The sequence below is a fragment of the Artemia sp. Qi Xiang Cuo genome, chromosome 6 (assembly GCF_049724085.1).
Source record: "Artemia sp. Qi Xiang Cuo chromosome 6, ASM4972408v1, whole genome shotgun sequence".
Classification (NCBI taxonomy): domain Eukaryota; kingdom Metazoa; phylum Arthropoda; class Branchiopoda; order Anostraca; family Artemiidae; genus Artemia; species Artemia sp. Qi Xiang Cuo.
In genome coordinates, this window is record NC_142799.1 from 63192892 (window position 1) to 63207836 (window position 14945).

Here is a 14945-nt window from a genome sequence, read left to right on the forward strand (position 1 = left end):
TTAAGCGATAAGCGCGGGAGTTTCAACAGCTTGGCAGCCAAGGCCGTATCTAAGGGGGGTGGGAGTTAGGCGGTTTGAGCCCCACCTCCAGCAATGATTGTCCGTCTCGTAAAAACATAACAAAATGCGTAAAAACAAATTTTTGATGCGTTTTTTAACGTTTTTTGGACCCCCCACTTCCGAACAAAAATCCTGAATACCACCCTGATGACAGCCTCTTCTCTCATATTACATGGTAACTTTTGTCCGTATTGTCTTGCATTGTCGCTCTTTATTCTACAATAGATTCTTCTTCAGTCTCTTTAACTCGATAGCACATCTTTAAAGAATAAGCTACTTCCTCCTTTGCTTACCATGTCCGAATCTCTGTTCCCTTAAAATATTTCAACTTTTCATGAAATACTATCAATTTTTACATCAAAATCTTCACCCTCATTCTAAACCTCGGCCAGTCCACACTTTGGCATAATTTTCTCATTTTTGGTAGCTCAAGAGTACGAAGCCGCATTCTTAATTGACTCTAGATACACTGATTTTACCAGCCACCTTAGTGGTAACTTTCGGAAAAACATTACCATATTCACTAACCAAGCACTTTTTAAAGCAAATAGTCCTAAATTTCTCTTAATTGGTAAACTATAAAACCGTACAGTAACCCCCAAAAAGTTTCTTAAAATGCCCCAACATTAATTGCTCCAATTTCTCAGCCTATCCCGATCCCTATAACTCTGAACCACATGAACTACTAGAACTACCTTTATCCTAAATATATATCTATGGATTTGAACATATTGCACAACACCTCATGTAGCTTCTCATAATCAAATTACTGCAAACCGTACATCAAGTAACACTATTCAATATGCTTACTAAAAAACTTACGTTTTACCCTAAGTTTACAACATAGATAATTCGATTCATCTTAATCTGGATTCTTAACCAGATTATCTACAAATAAAATCCCTTGTGAGTTTTTCCCAAAATTGTCCCCCTCTTAATGTCCACGGTCTGATCTACTTCCTTTCTTGAAAAGCAGTATAACTATCCGAACACATTCCAATGACTAGGCCACTTGGCAAGTTGAGTCAAATACGGATGCCATAACTGGCAAGAAATAAGTGCGTCGCCATTTCCATATTGGAGTAGGTGAACAACCCAGCCCTGGGGCTGACCTGCCTCTTATTCTGTATATGCAACTCCAAACCTCTTCCGAGCTTAGTTTGCAGGAGATCATGGCTAGTTCACTCATTGGATACGAAGCCTCAATTCGGATTATTAAAGGAAGCTCTTTAAGTTCTTTTTCGGCTACGGTGAACCCAATAGTGAAGTCAACGATTCTCCTGTTTAGAAGGTGTTTTCAGCTTTTTCGTAAGTTTTTTTCATTATTTTACACTTTTCGAACTGTGTAGCAGCCAATTAAATCAATAAAAAGGGAAAAGATTGCCGCATCCCCATAATTAACCGTCACTTACTCATTTGAAGCTTAAGCAAAACAAGTTTCATCGCTGCAACACTGTCCTCAATTGGATCGTGGCCAGAAGTGTGACACTGAATTTTTTCACCAAGAAAAATCTGCGACATGAGAGACAGCTTAGATTTCCTTTTTCGTTGTCCAGTCAGGTTGAAAATTACGCTCGTGTCAATTACATAAGGATGCATTAGCTAGAAAAAAATGGGGCTAAAATTCACACGTTCATAGACTAGAAGCATATATATTTATAGAAGTAATGGTTGGAGTACTGAGTGATAGATATCCTTCCTTTCCCCCTCCCCAGTTTATTGAGTGCTTCCACGATGTCTCCAATTCCTAGATTGTGGCCATCACATGCGAACCGTTCAAAGAATTATGGATAAATCCACAGAAAACAAGATGTAATTTATTTTTATAAATACTTCAATTTAAAAGCTAATAGGAGAAAGTAGAGGATTTGCAAGGTATCTAACGCAGCCTTTATTAAGCCTTTATTCGATACAGATGAAAAACACACTTGAAAAAGCCAGAAACTAAATTTAACCAAAATTTGACACAAGGCAATTTAAAAAGGAAGCGCGAGCAAAACGACTTCTTTAAGTTTCACCTGTTTAGTTTTTCTTATTATAGTAATTTTCCAGCCCCCCCTCCCTCAAAAGTAACCCTAAAAAAATAACTCGTGTTATTGTGCTTAGGTGGTATACTGGAAATCTAAGAGTCGGAAAAAAAAGGAACAAGTACAACTATTGCCCAAACCGAACTTCTATGTTCGCTTCATTGGGAGAGAAGTTCTCTTGCATCAGCCACCTTCTAGAACCCAGTCTCAGTTGGACATGATACCAGGGTTGCTAACTTGCTCAATTTTCATGTTAAATGCACTCTTTTTCACCTCAGAGCGGATTCAGAAGAGGAGATGCGAAATTTCTTTTACTTGCACTCTTTTTGAGCAAAAATCACTTTCTTGTCCTTGAGTTGCACTCTTTTTAGAAGTCATCAGTTCGCAACCCTGCACGTTAATTTAAGAGCATTTTTATTAGTCCGGCAGACGGATACCCTTTACGAAGACATTACCCTTTGTCAGAGATTTATTGCCAGGTTAAGCTTGCCTAAACTAAAGGCACTGGTAAAAGAGATTAAAAAATATGAATGAAAAAAGGTACAGATAGATACAGAATAAATAAATAATAATAATTTATCTTGTTTTACAAAATAAACAATTTATAAATCTAATTGATGTGATTTCTGGGAAAAAAACGAAAAAGCTGTTAGAAATAGTAGCTCCAACAGAAGCTGCGTATAAAAATGAAAAAATATCCATTTCCCTGTGTCCTCTTTTGACTTGCTGTTTAGCGAACTATTCAATTAGAGGATGATAGAGCTGAATTTTCACTCAAAATCATAATAATAATAATAATAATAATAATAACGAAAACAACTCCTGGAAAGAATCGACTTTTTACGTAAAAATATGGTTTAGTCTTAAAAGTTGCACAGCTACGAAATTTTTTTGCAAGAATCTATGGGTCCCCTCAGAACAAAAACTGTGAAACATAAGATGATCGAACGTAATCCAAATAATAGAATGAAAGACATACTAACAATGATAAAAGACGTAATTCTTTTTAAGACCGGCTCTTACAATCAAAAATAATTCGAGCCTTAAATTATACAAATAGCAAAGTTGCCACTAAAAAACAAAGGGTCTATTTAAAACCAGAACCATACCACCATACATACGATCTGAAGTCAGAATTGGTTCAAGTGCTTCGATTAGTCGTAATTGGTGCATTAGAAGGATTTGACACAAAACAAAATCCACTGAAAAAGCAGGATCCCCGAAACGGTGGCCGACGTTTACCCCACGGGAAATACCCCCCCCCATGGAAAATCCCCCTCAGAAATAACCCCCAAGGAAAATACCACCCCCAAGCGGCTGGTTGGTCTCCAATCCCTTTGACCTTTAAAAAAAGGACTATAACTCTCAATTTCTGTTCTAATGAGAACACTCCGAAGTTTCTGCAATCATGAGGTGAAGGTATGGATGAGGAAAGAGCAGTCCCCCTCCTATACGGAATCAATTCTGCTTATTTTTGGGTTTAATGTTACTTTTTAGTCTTAAATTTATTAATAACATCGTACACCAGAAATATTCCCAGAAATCATAAGGGAGTAGTTATCAATTTCGCATTTTTGATACGTTTTTTAAAGTTTATTTTTATCCCCCCCCCCTAAAAAATCCTTTGTTTGAAAATACCCCTTTGCTGGAAAACTTTTCCATGGAGGAGGGGATTACCAGCATGATTTTAAAAAACAATCAGAAATTAAAGTCTTTTTCAAATGAAAGTGCGCGACGAAGAATTTTTCACCCGAGTTCATCCGCAAGAAATTTTTTGGGTGGAATTTTCAGCTAGAATAGAATTATCTGGGGGAAATTTCCCCGGCAGGGGGGGATTTTACATGAAAAAAAAAACTTTTCACGGAGGAATTTTCCGTAGCGAGAATTAATTTTTCATGGAGGGGGAACCAGGTTTCCCGGTTTTATTTATATTAAATAAAAAAAAACAAGTTTTTTGTAACTGAAAGTAAGGAGCGACGTTAAAACTTAAAACGAAAAGAAATTATTCCGTATATGAAAGGGGCTGTCCCCTCCTCAACGCCTCGCTCTTTACGCTAAAGTTTTTTATTGTTTAAAAAAATAGAGTTGTGAGAAAGTCAAACTTTAGCGTAAAGAGCGAGGTGTTGAGGAGGGGACAGCCCCTTTCATATACGGAACAATTTCTGTTCGTTTTAAGTTTTAATGTCGCTCCTTACTTTCAGTTAAAAAAAAACTTGTTTTTTTTATTTAATTTCTGATCGTTTTTTAGTTAATGCAGCTTTTATTGTGGTTCGCCGTCATTGAATAAGTAAACAAAATTTTGTTCCAATTCTTTAAAAATGACCCCTTAATCACAAAGGCCGTTAATTAGAATAAATAGCTCTTATGAAAGTACTAAAAAATCTTTGGCTTAAAGAGCGAGGCATTGACTAAAAGGTGAACCCAATCATATAGCTAATATTTTTTTGTTAGTTTTAAGTTTTGATGTTTCTCTTTACTTTCAGTTGAAAAACTTGTTATTTATATTTAATTTCTGATTTTTTTCTTAAAATAATAATGGGAAATCCGGCGACCCCTTTCTAGCAATGTTCCTTCCCCCATGAAAACTTCTTTCATGAAAATGTTCCTCCATGAAACCCACGACCCACTCCCACCCCGCACTACCAGAAAAAATTCCCCTGAAAACGTCTGTATACTTCCCAATAACCAATACTATATGTTAACATTGGGTAAAGTTTATAACCTTCAGACCTCCTCCTGGGGGCATCAAGGGATTAAATCATCCAAAAAGACATATTTGTAATATTTTCGAGCATGCTGAACAAAATGGCTATCTCAAGGTTTCGATCGGGTGACTTTGGGAACAAACTTAGCGGGGGAGGGGGCCTAGTTGCACTCCATTTTTTTGGTCACTTAAAAGGTGCACTAGAACTTTTAATTTCAGTTCCAATGAGCCCTCCCACGATATTCTAGGACCACTGGGTCGATACGATCACCCCTGGAAAAAACAAAAACAAAAAAACAAATAAACACACATCCGTGATCTTTCTTCTGGCAAGAAATGGAAAATTCCACATTTTTGTAGATAGGTGCTTGAAACCTCAGCAGTAGGGTTCTCTGACACGCTGAATATGATGGTGTGATTTTCATTAAGGTTCTATAACTTTTAGGGGGTCTTTCCCCCTTTTTTCGAAAATCAGCCAAATTTTCTCAGGCGCTTAAGTTTTGATAGGTAAGATTGAACTTGATGAAACTTATATATTTGAAATCAGAATTAATCTGATTCTTTTGATGTATCTATTGGTATCAAAATTCTGTTTTTTAGAGTTTCGGTTACCATTGAGCCGGGTCGCTCCTTATTTACAGTTCGTTACCACGAACTGTTTGATACGATCAGAAATCAAATTTAAAAAATTTAGTTGGTTTAATGAAGCTCTTTACTTTTCTTTAAAAAACTTGTTCTGTATGTTTCCATTAATAAATACAGTCTGTAAGTAATTAAAATAACATGTTTTTCAGCTGAAAGTAAGGAGCAACGTTAAAACTTAAAAAGAACAGAAATTATTACGTATGTGATGGGGGTTGATCTCTTTTCAACACCTTGCTCTTTACGCTAAAGTTTTGACTTTTTGTCCTAATTCTTTAAGGATGGTGCGAGGTCTTGAGGAGGAGGCAACCCCTTTCATATAGTAATAATTTCTGCTTGTGTTAAGTTTTGACTTTACTTCTAACTTTCAGTTGAAAGACGATAAATATTATATGTGCTATGAAAACATTGTAAAACACACATGAAACATATTATTCTTTTAAGCTAATGTATAGAAGATTATTTATTTTTGAAATTATTTTCGATGTAACACCTTAAACTAGGCATTCTTTTCTTAGATCACACTGCCGTTCTATGACGAACAATTAAATTTTCAAATATTTAGACAGTAAAAAAAAAACAGGTACATAAGCCCAGATATTTCGATCACACATACAGCGACCGTCATCATTATTACTAAATAATATAATTGAAACAAGCATTTTTATACACAAAAATTAAATAACTTTTCGGGTCATTCACAAAATAATAAACTCCCGGATTGTTCACTAGATTATTTTCAGAGAGAGTTCACTGACAATGTTCATTCAAAGTCTTGATGTAAATTTCCTCCTTTAATGTTGCCAAAAAGTAAAACAAATTTCCAATGAAGGTGGCAAAGCCTTCCGTGTCTTCAAATTGCAAAGGAAATGTTGAGTTCATAATTGCTCCCTTGGATGGTCTCATATCCCATATATACAACGTATTTTCGACGTAAGACCTTAAACTATCTAATCTTTCTTAGACCACACTGCCGTTCTACGACGAATAAAAAATTTTCAAATGGGGATAAATCCATTTATTTAGACAGTGAAAAAAAAGGTAAAAAAAGTCCAGATAATTCGATCAAATTGAAGTTATACGATTTTTTTTCTTGTTTATTCACATATCAACCAACGATGTGTTGCTAATTTCGGTACCAGAAGAATAAAAATATATGTTATTTGGGTTTATCTATGCGTTTTCCCCCTACGAATCCAAGCTTCAATCGAATTAAGATTAACTGAACAATGTTAAAACAGAGCGACTATACATACTATGGCATTGGAAACACCGCAGGATACATGACATTTGAGAAGGGGTATAGGGAAGAGGACCAGGCTGAGAATCCATCAGAACATGAATAAACATAATATTAATTTTTTTTTTTGCAAACCTAATATACCCAATATGGCAAACCTAATAGTAGAACCCTATCAGAAGGTCGTGACAGGGCTCCTTATATGGGCATAGAATACTGACGGGGCACCAAATATGGGCATAGAGTCTTTAGGGAGAATGATTACGAAATGGGCTCAATGACCTCTTTTTCCAAGGTTGATATATTTAATGTTTCTATGTGTAATAGATCGGGGGACGAAGGTTGCACATGTGCATTGAATTCTAACGGGAACAGTGTTATTGATCTAGGACTCGAGGGGGAAGTGAATTTCCAAGAACTTGATTGTGTAATCGATTGCGAATGTCATGGTGTCCAGAAATAGTATTTGTTGTTGTTTTGGTCATGTACATGCTCGAGGCGAATGTCATGGTGTCCAGAAATAGTATTTGTTGTTGTTTTGGTCATGTACATGCTCGAGGCGAATGTCATGGTGTCCAGAAATAGTATTTGTTGTTGTTGCTCGAGCCAATGTTATGACTTTCCCGGAAACAGTTAGATCACGTGTTTCCGTCTCAGCCAATCAGCGAGTCGGTTACATACTCCTTCTCAGCCAATCAGAGATGTGCTTACATATGATTTTCCCCGTTACATAACAATTCGCCATTGAGATTTCGTATATAATGGACATGCAATGCGATTCAATTATCAGAAAGTATTGTAACACAATGGATAGAACACACGAAATTATTGATGAATTAGAAGCCTTGGCAACTTCAATTTGCAATGTAAGTACATTTTTTACTTTCAAACGAATTTTTCTTGGACATCCTCCAGTATATTCAGCTAAAACGTAAATATATTCCTTTACCCCAAATCCCCCCCCCAAACCATACAAACATCATTATAATCAATGGAAAACATAAAATATATTCCTTTACCCCAAATCCCCCCCCCCAAACCATACAAACATCATTATAATCAATGGAATATATAAAATATATTCTTTTACCCTCAAAACCTAACCCCCCCACCATTGTTTTACAATCCCAAATTCTCGCAAAAAGAAATAATTCTCTTTTCGTTAAAGTTTGACTTTTCTCAAGTGTAATCTTTTCTCTAACGGAGACATCCATCGCTCTCTTGTTATTAGATTGCTCTGGTTTTGACACGAGACTCCAGTGTGTGGCTATAATTAGCTATCACCCTTTCCGGCTTACAGACGCGGTCAATGGAACTATTCTTCCGTCAAATTAAAACACAATGATGCTATAATTAAGCTAAGACCTACAGAACCTGTGTGGAAGAAGAGAAACAAGTTATTTTCGAATTAGGGTCTAACAATATCCCCATCCCTTCCCCATTGTCTTACAACCCCAAATTCTCGCAAAAAGAAATACCATTTTGATAACTTCCGTCCTCCTCTATTTCCAGCTAAATCCCCCCCCCCCGCCTCCCACTCTAATACAAACTCCACTATGCTATCTTTATAGTCGTTAGAAGACTATAAAATATGCTCTGTTTAACCATCTAAACCCCCCACTCCTTACGATTTTAATTCTTGCAATAGAAATAATACTCTTTTTATCGATATTTCCAGCTAAAGTGACCGCTGACTTCTGTCAATTTTTAGTGAAAATGCCGTTCTGTTTTGACACAAGACTCCAGTGCGTGGCTATAATTAGCTGTCACCCCTTTTAAAGCACTTCCTGTAAAAGGCTTCTCAGATCAAAATGGGATGTTTTTCTCCTGTCAAATTAAAGCGGTTTCATGCAGACAATTACAATTTATTAACCGTAGGCATATATAATCTCTTTTTGGAGAACCGATGAAATCTCGTTATTTTCAAATTAAGATCTAACAATATATTTAGGACATTGGCGAAAGGGGGAGGGGACCATCATTTTAAAATGAAAAACAAAACTGTTTCTTCGCGTTTGGGCAGTAAGAGAACCGAGGGTTTCTAAGAAAAAAAAAATAGCTTTATTATGTGTACATTTACATCCAAGATTGTAATTTAGGCCTATAAGCTGCTATGCTAACAATCTTTTTTCTATTTTAAAGACCTATAGACGGGAAACATTAAAAAAAATTTCTCAGCATGGTAAAAATAGGGGCATTTCTTGCAAATTTTACCTATTGCTGTGCTTTTGGGTTTAGGGAGAGGGAGCTTCTTAGTGATAAATGCATTTCTAGAAAAAATTATATGGATGATGATACTAATTTTCTTTCTATAAAAAGGGGCATATTATTTTGAAACTAATTTTTTCTCTTCTTTTTAAGGCCAATTGTGAAGAATGCCACCCACCAAGCAAGAGGGCTATGCTAAATGAAGTGACTCCTGTAAGAGTATCACGGCCTTCCGTCATAAGGTATGCTGGGTTAACCAGGGGCGCACTACATCAAGCCACCACGTCATCTATACAATCCGTAAGAGCTGAACCATCTAGAGCCACGCTTTACCAGCCCCCTGTGTCCTCCATGCAGACAGCAATACAGTCTGTTCAAAAACCAAAAATAGAATGGGCGACTACTCACAGGATGGTGAACCCCGCTGGGTCATCTGTACAAGCCAGTGACATCGCCGCCACCACCACATCTATGCAAGCCACTGATAGTGTTGCCATAATTACACAAGAGTGTGAGGTTGCCCTCCAACTTGCACTACCCGGGGCATCTGGCGCCCAAGTGCAGCCGGGATATGCAAATGTGAGTATTTTTTTCCTACCTTTCTATTTCTTCCAATGTTTTTTCTTTTTCAATCCCAATATAAACTTATCTCTGTGAGAAATTAACCCCACTATTACATATCTAAATGTAATTTTTTGCAAAGAAACCACTCTTTTTTCTAATCTTTGCTACCGCTTCGCCGCTATCTCATAATAATATTTTTAGCTAATTTTCTAGTTTACTGTTTGAGAACCTTTTTATCGCAAAATGCTATTTTTGCTAGAATATTATAGTTTTAAGTGGCCTTGAAGTAAACCTTTTATTTCATCACAGTAAAATTATGTCAGAGATATTAAAGGACATTGCCCCCCCCCTTTTAAATCAGGTCACTGTTATCGCATACATTCAGCAGTCTGCTGAATCGGCTCGTAGTGAAGCCGAAAAGGGATACTATATCCCGGACATAATTTCCTCATAGAAAACTGCCTTTGCGTTATAAACTTCCATTTTATTTAAACATAATTTTCTATGAGGTGGCTATCAATTAAAGACCACGGTTTTTCAAAACCTTATTAGTTTCTACACATTTCCTCAATATTTTCGCTTTTCTCTTTTTTTCAACACTGTAAAATTAAAATTTCATAGATTTTAAAAGATGTTTTTCCCCCAATCAATTTGTGTTGGACAGAGATTATAGCATTGCAATCTCTTAGACATAGGCCTAATTCTAATTTGCGTAACGATTGTCTAGATCAACTTGCCATGATTTTGCATGGAGAGACATTCCTGAATATGAATTAACGGTTCTCGAATTTAATTGTACTGTTTCCCAGAGAATACGCTTGGAAACAGAACAGACACGCGATTAAAAATAATCTAGGCTCATTTGGAGTCATAGACAACCTGTACGGGGAGTAGGCGAAACGACTTATGCCGCCTAACAATACGGTTTTTTGGGGCATTATGTAAATGGCCGGGAGCCGCGGAGCCCGGACTGCGCCGATGGGTCCGGGAAGCGCTGTGGGAAACGCCGTGGGAAGCCCCGCGGGCCCGACAAGCGCCGTGGGAAGCGCTGCGGGAAGCACCGCAATGGTCTCTAATAATAAAAAAAAAAAAAAAAAAAAACATGGCTTATTTCAACACTTTGAAAATAAAATATTTTTTAACAAAATCAAATTAAAACTTCTATGTAAAGCGACGTTTTAGATTGTATTTATCTTATATTAAGTTGGATTTTCTTTCAGTTGAATTAACCAAATGCTACTATGCTCATACTGCTACTACTGCTACTACTAAGCGCTGACTTTAAGCAATAATCCAAATTTTAACAGTAGGGATTATTTGAACACTTTGAAAATAAGCTATTTTTTTCATTTATAGGTTGGACGACCATTGGTCCCCTACTCTCCGTCCAGTGAAGAAGGGGAGGAACCACCAGCGGAGTTTCAGGACAACGAAACATGGGACGATATCATTGACGTACCTTTCGATATTGATGAGTTTTTAGCTGATTATTTTAAAGTAGATAATAGCACAGTTGAGCTGGTAGACTTGAGCCCAAATACACTACAGCCTTTAAATGATTTCACAGAGAACCCTCCTCCTCCAGCCTTCTATACCATACCGACCCCACTTCGAAAAACGAAAGTGTAACATTTGCCTTTTATATTTGAGCATGTTGGAGTTGCGGGTAATCACCACGAGGGATAGGTGGGTACAACTTTTCCTGATTTTCAATTAACCAACAGAATTTTAAATGCAATAGTTGTTTACACTGCGACGTTTGGTGATCCCTTTAATTCACTTATGGGGGGAAAATTTGTTTTTGACCCTGTAGAAATTGTGCATGCCTATGTAGATAAAATTCGTGCACTACTGGAGAAGCAAATTCAATTTTGAGGGAGGGAATCAATTAAGGTCTCCATTGTTTTAAAAGTGTTCTATTTAAATGAGGGGAAAAGTGAAGTTTATTATCATTATGTACATTCCGAGATGCGTTTGGTTTATTCGAATTTGGAAAATTTTGAGGGTGCTTTCATAGATTGGGTAGATCAAATTATAACGCATCTTGAGAACTTTAATGAAAATAGGAGTGACTCTTTAGTTCTTTTTGTTGAAAATTTAAGTGTAAATATTTGTAAATTTAAGAAAGATTTTATTTTAAGAGGGGGGCATAGGGACACGGGCATAGTTTTAAAATATAATCCAGATCTAGAAGGTTGTAAAGGTGTCCATCTGATTTGTTTTGAAACAGATCAAAAGTGTTTCAGATATGCTTTCCTCATATCAGCATTCGAGCCTCTAGCTCGGGACGCTACCAAGACAAATTTAGACAATTGGGCTGTAGATGGGAAGGAAGGGTCTGATTTCCCCAGTGTAGATTTTTCTTGTTTAGAGGGGAAATACCCAGTAACGCTTCGATCTATTGATATTTTTGAAAGTGCTAATGCCCACTTAAATATCGGCGTTACTCTGGTACAATACGAAACAGAATTTGAAGATGGGGTTTACTCTAAAAAAAAAGGGGGTGGTTTTCCCCCTAAGGAGTCCGTCAGTTGATATGGTCAGACATTGGGTTTGGTTGTTATACACACCACCCAGTGACCCTACCCCTTCAATTGGCCATTGTAACCCTATCACAGACATTAGTAGAGTTCGGGGGGTTGGTAGGGATCTAGGGGTACGTTTCTACTGCCCAACATGCCTCTCACAAGTCCGTAGTGATATAAAACTACGGAATCATATGAAGCATTGTAGCCTCCACGGCTATCAGACAGTGGAAACGGTTTCAGGGGATAGGGCCATTCTACGATTCAAAAATTTCCAAAACACCCTTCTCCAGTGCAACAAAATATCTTTGGACTGTGAAGCTAAGCTGGTGGAGGTGAATGACCCCCAATATCCAAATCGAGTCAAAGAACATCAGGCTATTGCAGTGTCCTATGCTCACGCGCAAAGAGACAGTTCTAACACCATGCAGTTGTTAGAAATAGTAGAAACATTGGATGAGGGGCCCAAGTTCATGGTCAAGGCACTGACTAAACTGATTGGCACGGCTAATGGTGCTATTTCTCGTTTGAGAATTACGCATTATCCAATGGTGCTGTCTGCAGAGGATCGTCTCGCTATTAAAAATCAAAAATTTTTTTGGGTTTGTATGGGAGTTTTTGTTGTGGGGGATAAGGGGACTAACGGGAAATGAGGGGGGCGGGGGAAATTCAGAGACCATGATCATTTGGGGCAGGATTTTTCCTCGGGGGCTAGTAATTTTAGAGGGGTAGCGCATCAATCGTGTAATTTAAATGTTAGCCAACAGTTTTTTATCCCTGTTTTTATCCACAACTCTAATTATGACTTAAAATTTATTTTACCGGCACTGGCACGTATGCATAGGGAGGGAGGGGGAGTAGATAGTCCATGGGTAAATAGTTCATTTACCTATAACATTATTCCCAAATCGGTCGAGAAGTTGTTGCTTCTCGAACTGAAATGGCAGGCAGTGGATAATGGGCATACGTGCTGGAATAAAATCAGGTTTTTAGATTCCTTTAGTTTTTTTCCCAAGGCATTGAGTCAATTGATTCAAGTGCAAAAAAGTGACAATTTTGATAGCTTTCCCTTGCTTAAACAGCACTTTCCAGACAGTGAAATGTATGACCTACAAAGGTATATACGCATACGACTATTACTGTTCTGGCGCACGCTTAAGTGAGGTGAAACTACCTCCAATAGAAGCTTTTTACAATTCACTGACCAACAGTGAATGCACAGCCGAGGAGTATGAGTTTGCCAAGAAGGTGTGGTCCAAGGGGGATTGTAAAAATGGGTGAGATTATTATAGACTGTACTTGGCCAGTGACGTTCTAACTCTGTTGGATATAGTCTGTAAGAACACAGACCATATATATTCAGAGTTCGGGTTAGATATTGGATACTATTTTTCAACACCCCATTTAGCAATGTATTTAATTTTAAAAATTAGCAGGGAGGAAATAGGCCTAATCACGGACGTAGACCAACACCTTTTTGTAGAGCGTTCACTAAGGGGAGGGTATGTTTTTCACGGGGACCGCATCTTGTCAACCGATCCGAGAGGGCAAAACAGCACCGGTGTAAAGTCAAATGCAGTGTTCTTGGACATGAACTCGTTGTACCCCTCGGCAATGTCTAACTACTCTTTGCCTTGTGGGAACTATCAATGGCTTGAGAATCCTTGTGAGTTCCCCGACATTACCACCGTCGAGGACAATGGGCCACACGGATGGTTCTTTGAAATTGACGGTCACATTCCGCTGGCGCTTCACGATTCCGTCAAAGATTTTGTCTTTCCCTGTATCAATCGGTCCGTGAGCAGGGACTCTCTGAGCCCCTCCAATCGTTCATTGGTTGAGGATATGGGGATGCACTGGACTCTCTCCAAACAAAAACTGATTGCTGATTTGGACCCTAAGGAGAATATCGTTGTTCACCATGTGCTTTTACACTGGATGGTGAGCAATGGTTTCAAAGTCACCAAAATACACAGGGTCCTGCAGTGCAATCAGCGACCATATTTGAAAACGTTTATCGACACCTTTGTCGATAAACGCTCTAGGGCAAATTCAAAGGTGGAGAAGGAAATGTATAAGCTCATCCTAAATTCAGCGTTTCGCAAAATGTGTGAAAGCGTTCGTAATATATCTCGCTGCGACGTCGTGACTGACCCTCTAGAGTGTGCATGAATTAGTGCCGACCCCAATTTTACGTCGTTCACGAGCATAGAAACTGGCATGGTTCTTCTACACAGGCGAAAGTGAAATGTGGTACTGAACAAGAGTATAGCAGGCGGCAGTTCAGTACTTGAAATTTCAAAGAAGCTCATGTTGTCATTATTTTACAATGTTTGCAAGGTGCAATGTCCACGGGAGGGGGAGGTTCAAGTTTACTATGGTGATACAGATTCTCTGCTGTTAAAGGTAAATGGGGCTGAAGATTTATTGGGTGATTTAGAAAAAGGGGAATAAATCAGATCGCCGATGGATTTCACAAACTGGAATCCATCTCTCTACCCCGAGTTGGTGAAACTTCAAGCCCCAAACCAGTTATTAATGTTAAAATCAGAGACAGGGAGTGATTTAATATCCAGGGGGGTGTTCCCGGGACCCAAAGTCTAGTGCGTTGAACCTCATAGTGGGGATGAAAAGAAGGCGTGTAAAGGGGTGCCTAAACATTTTTTAAAGAGCAATTTAAACATGAGCGAGTACAAAGACTGTTTAGAAAGTATCCTAGTGCAAAGAGAACAAGGGATTGCAAGTCGCACTCCACAGTCTAGACAATATACTGTGAGAGTGGAAAAGAATGCAATGTCGTGTATATCCGACAAAGTCTATGTGCTCGAAACTGGTTTGACTGTCCTACCTCACGGTCACTCCCGTATTTTAGACCAAGTTGAATGCATTGACTATCGCAATAAACTTGGTCTGGATAAATTAACCTAATCTGACTAACCAACTAGCCACCACCACCAACCTGTTCATAAATTAAA

The 14945-nt window shown here is 38.0% G+C and overlaps 1 protein-coding gene across 1 annotated transcript in view; it reads right to left on the minus strand.

Annotated features, from left to right (window-relative positions):
• Nucleotides 1–14945, minus strand: part of LOC148951492 (uncharacterized) — a 33859-nt gene that overhangs the window by 6479 nt on the left and 12435 nt on the right. Inside the window, exon 3 of the mRNA XM_089091127.1 lies at nt 1473–1662. Coding sequence (XP_088947253.1) covers nt 1473–1662 — 190 coding nt within the window. The remainder of the gene's footprint in view (nt 1–1472; nt 1663–14945) is intronic.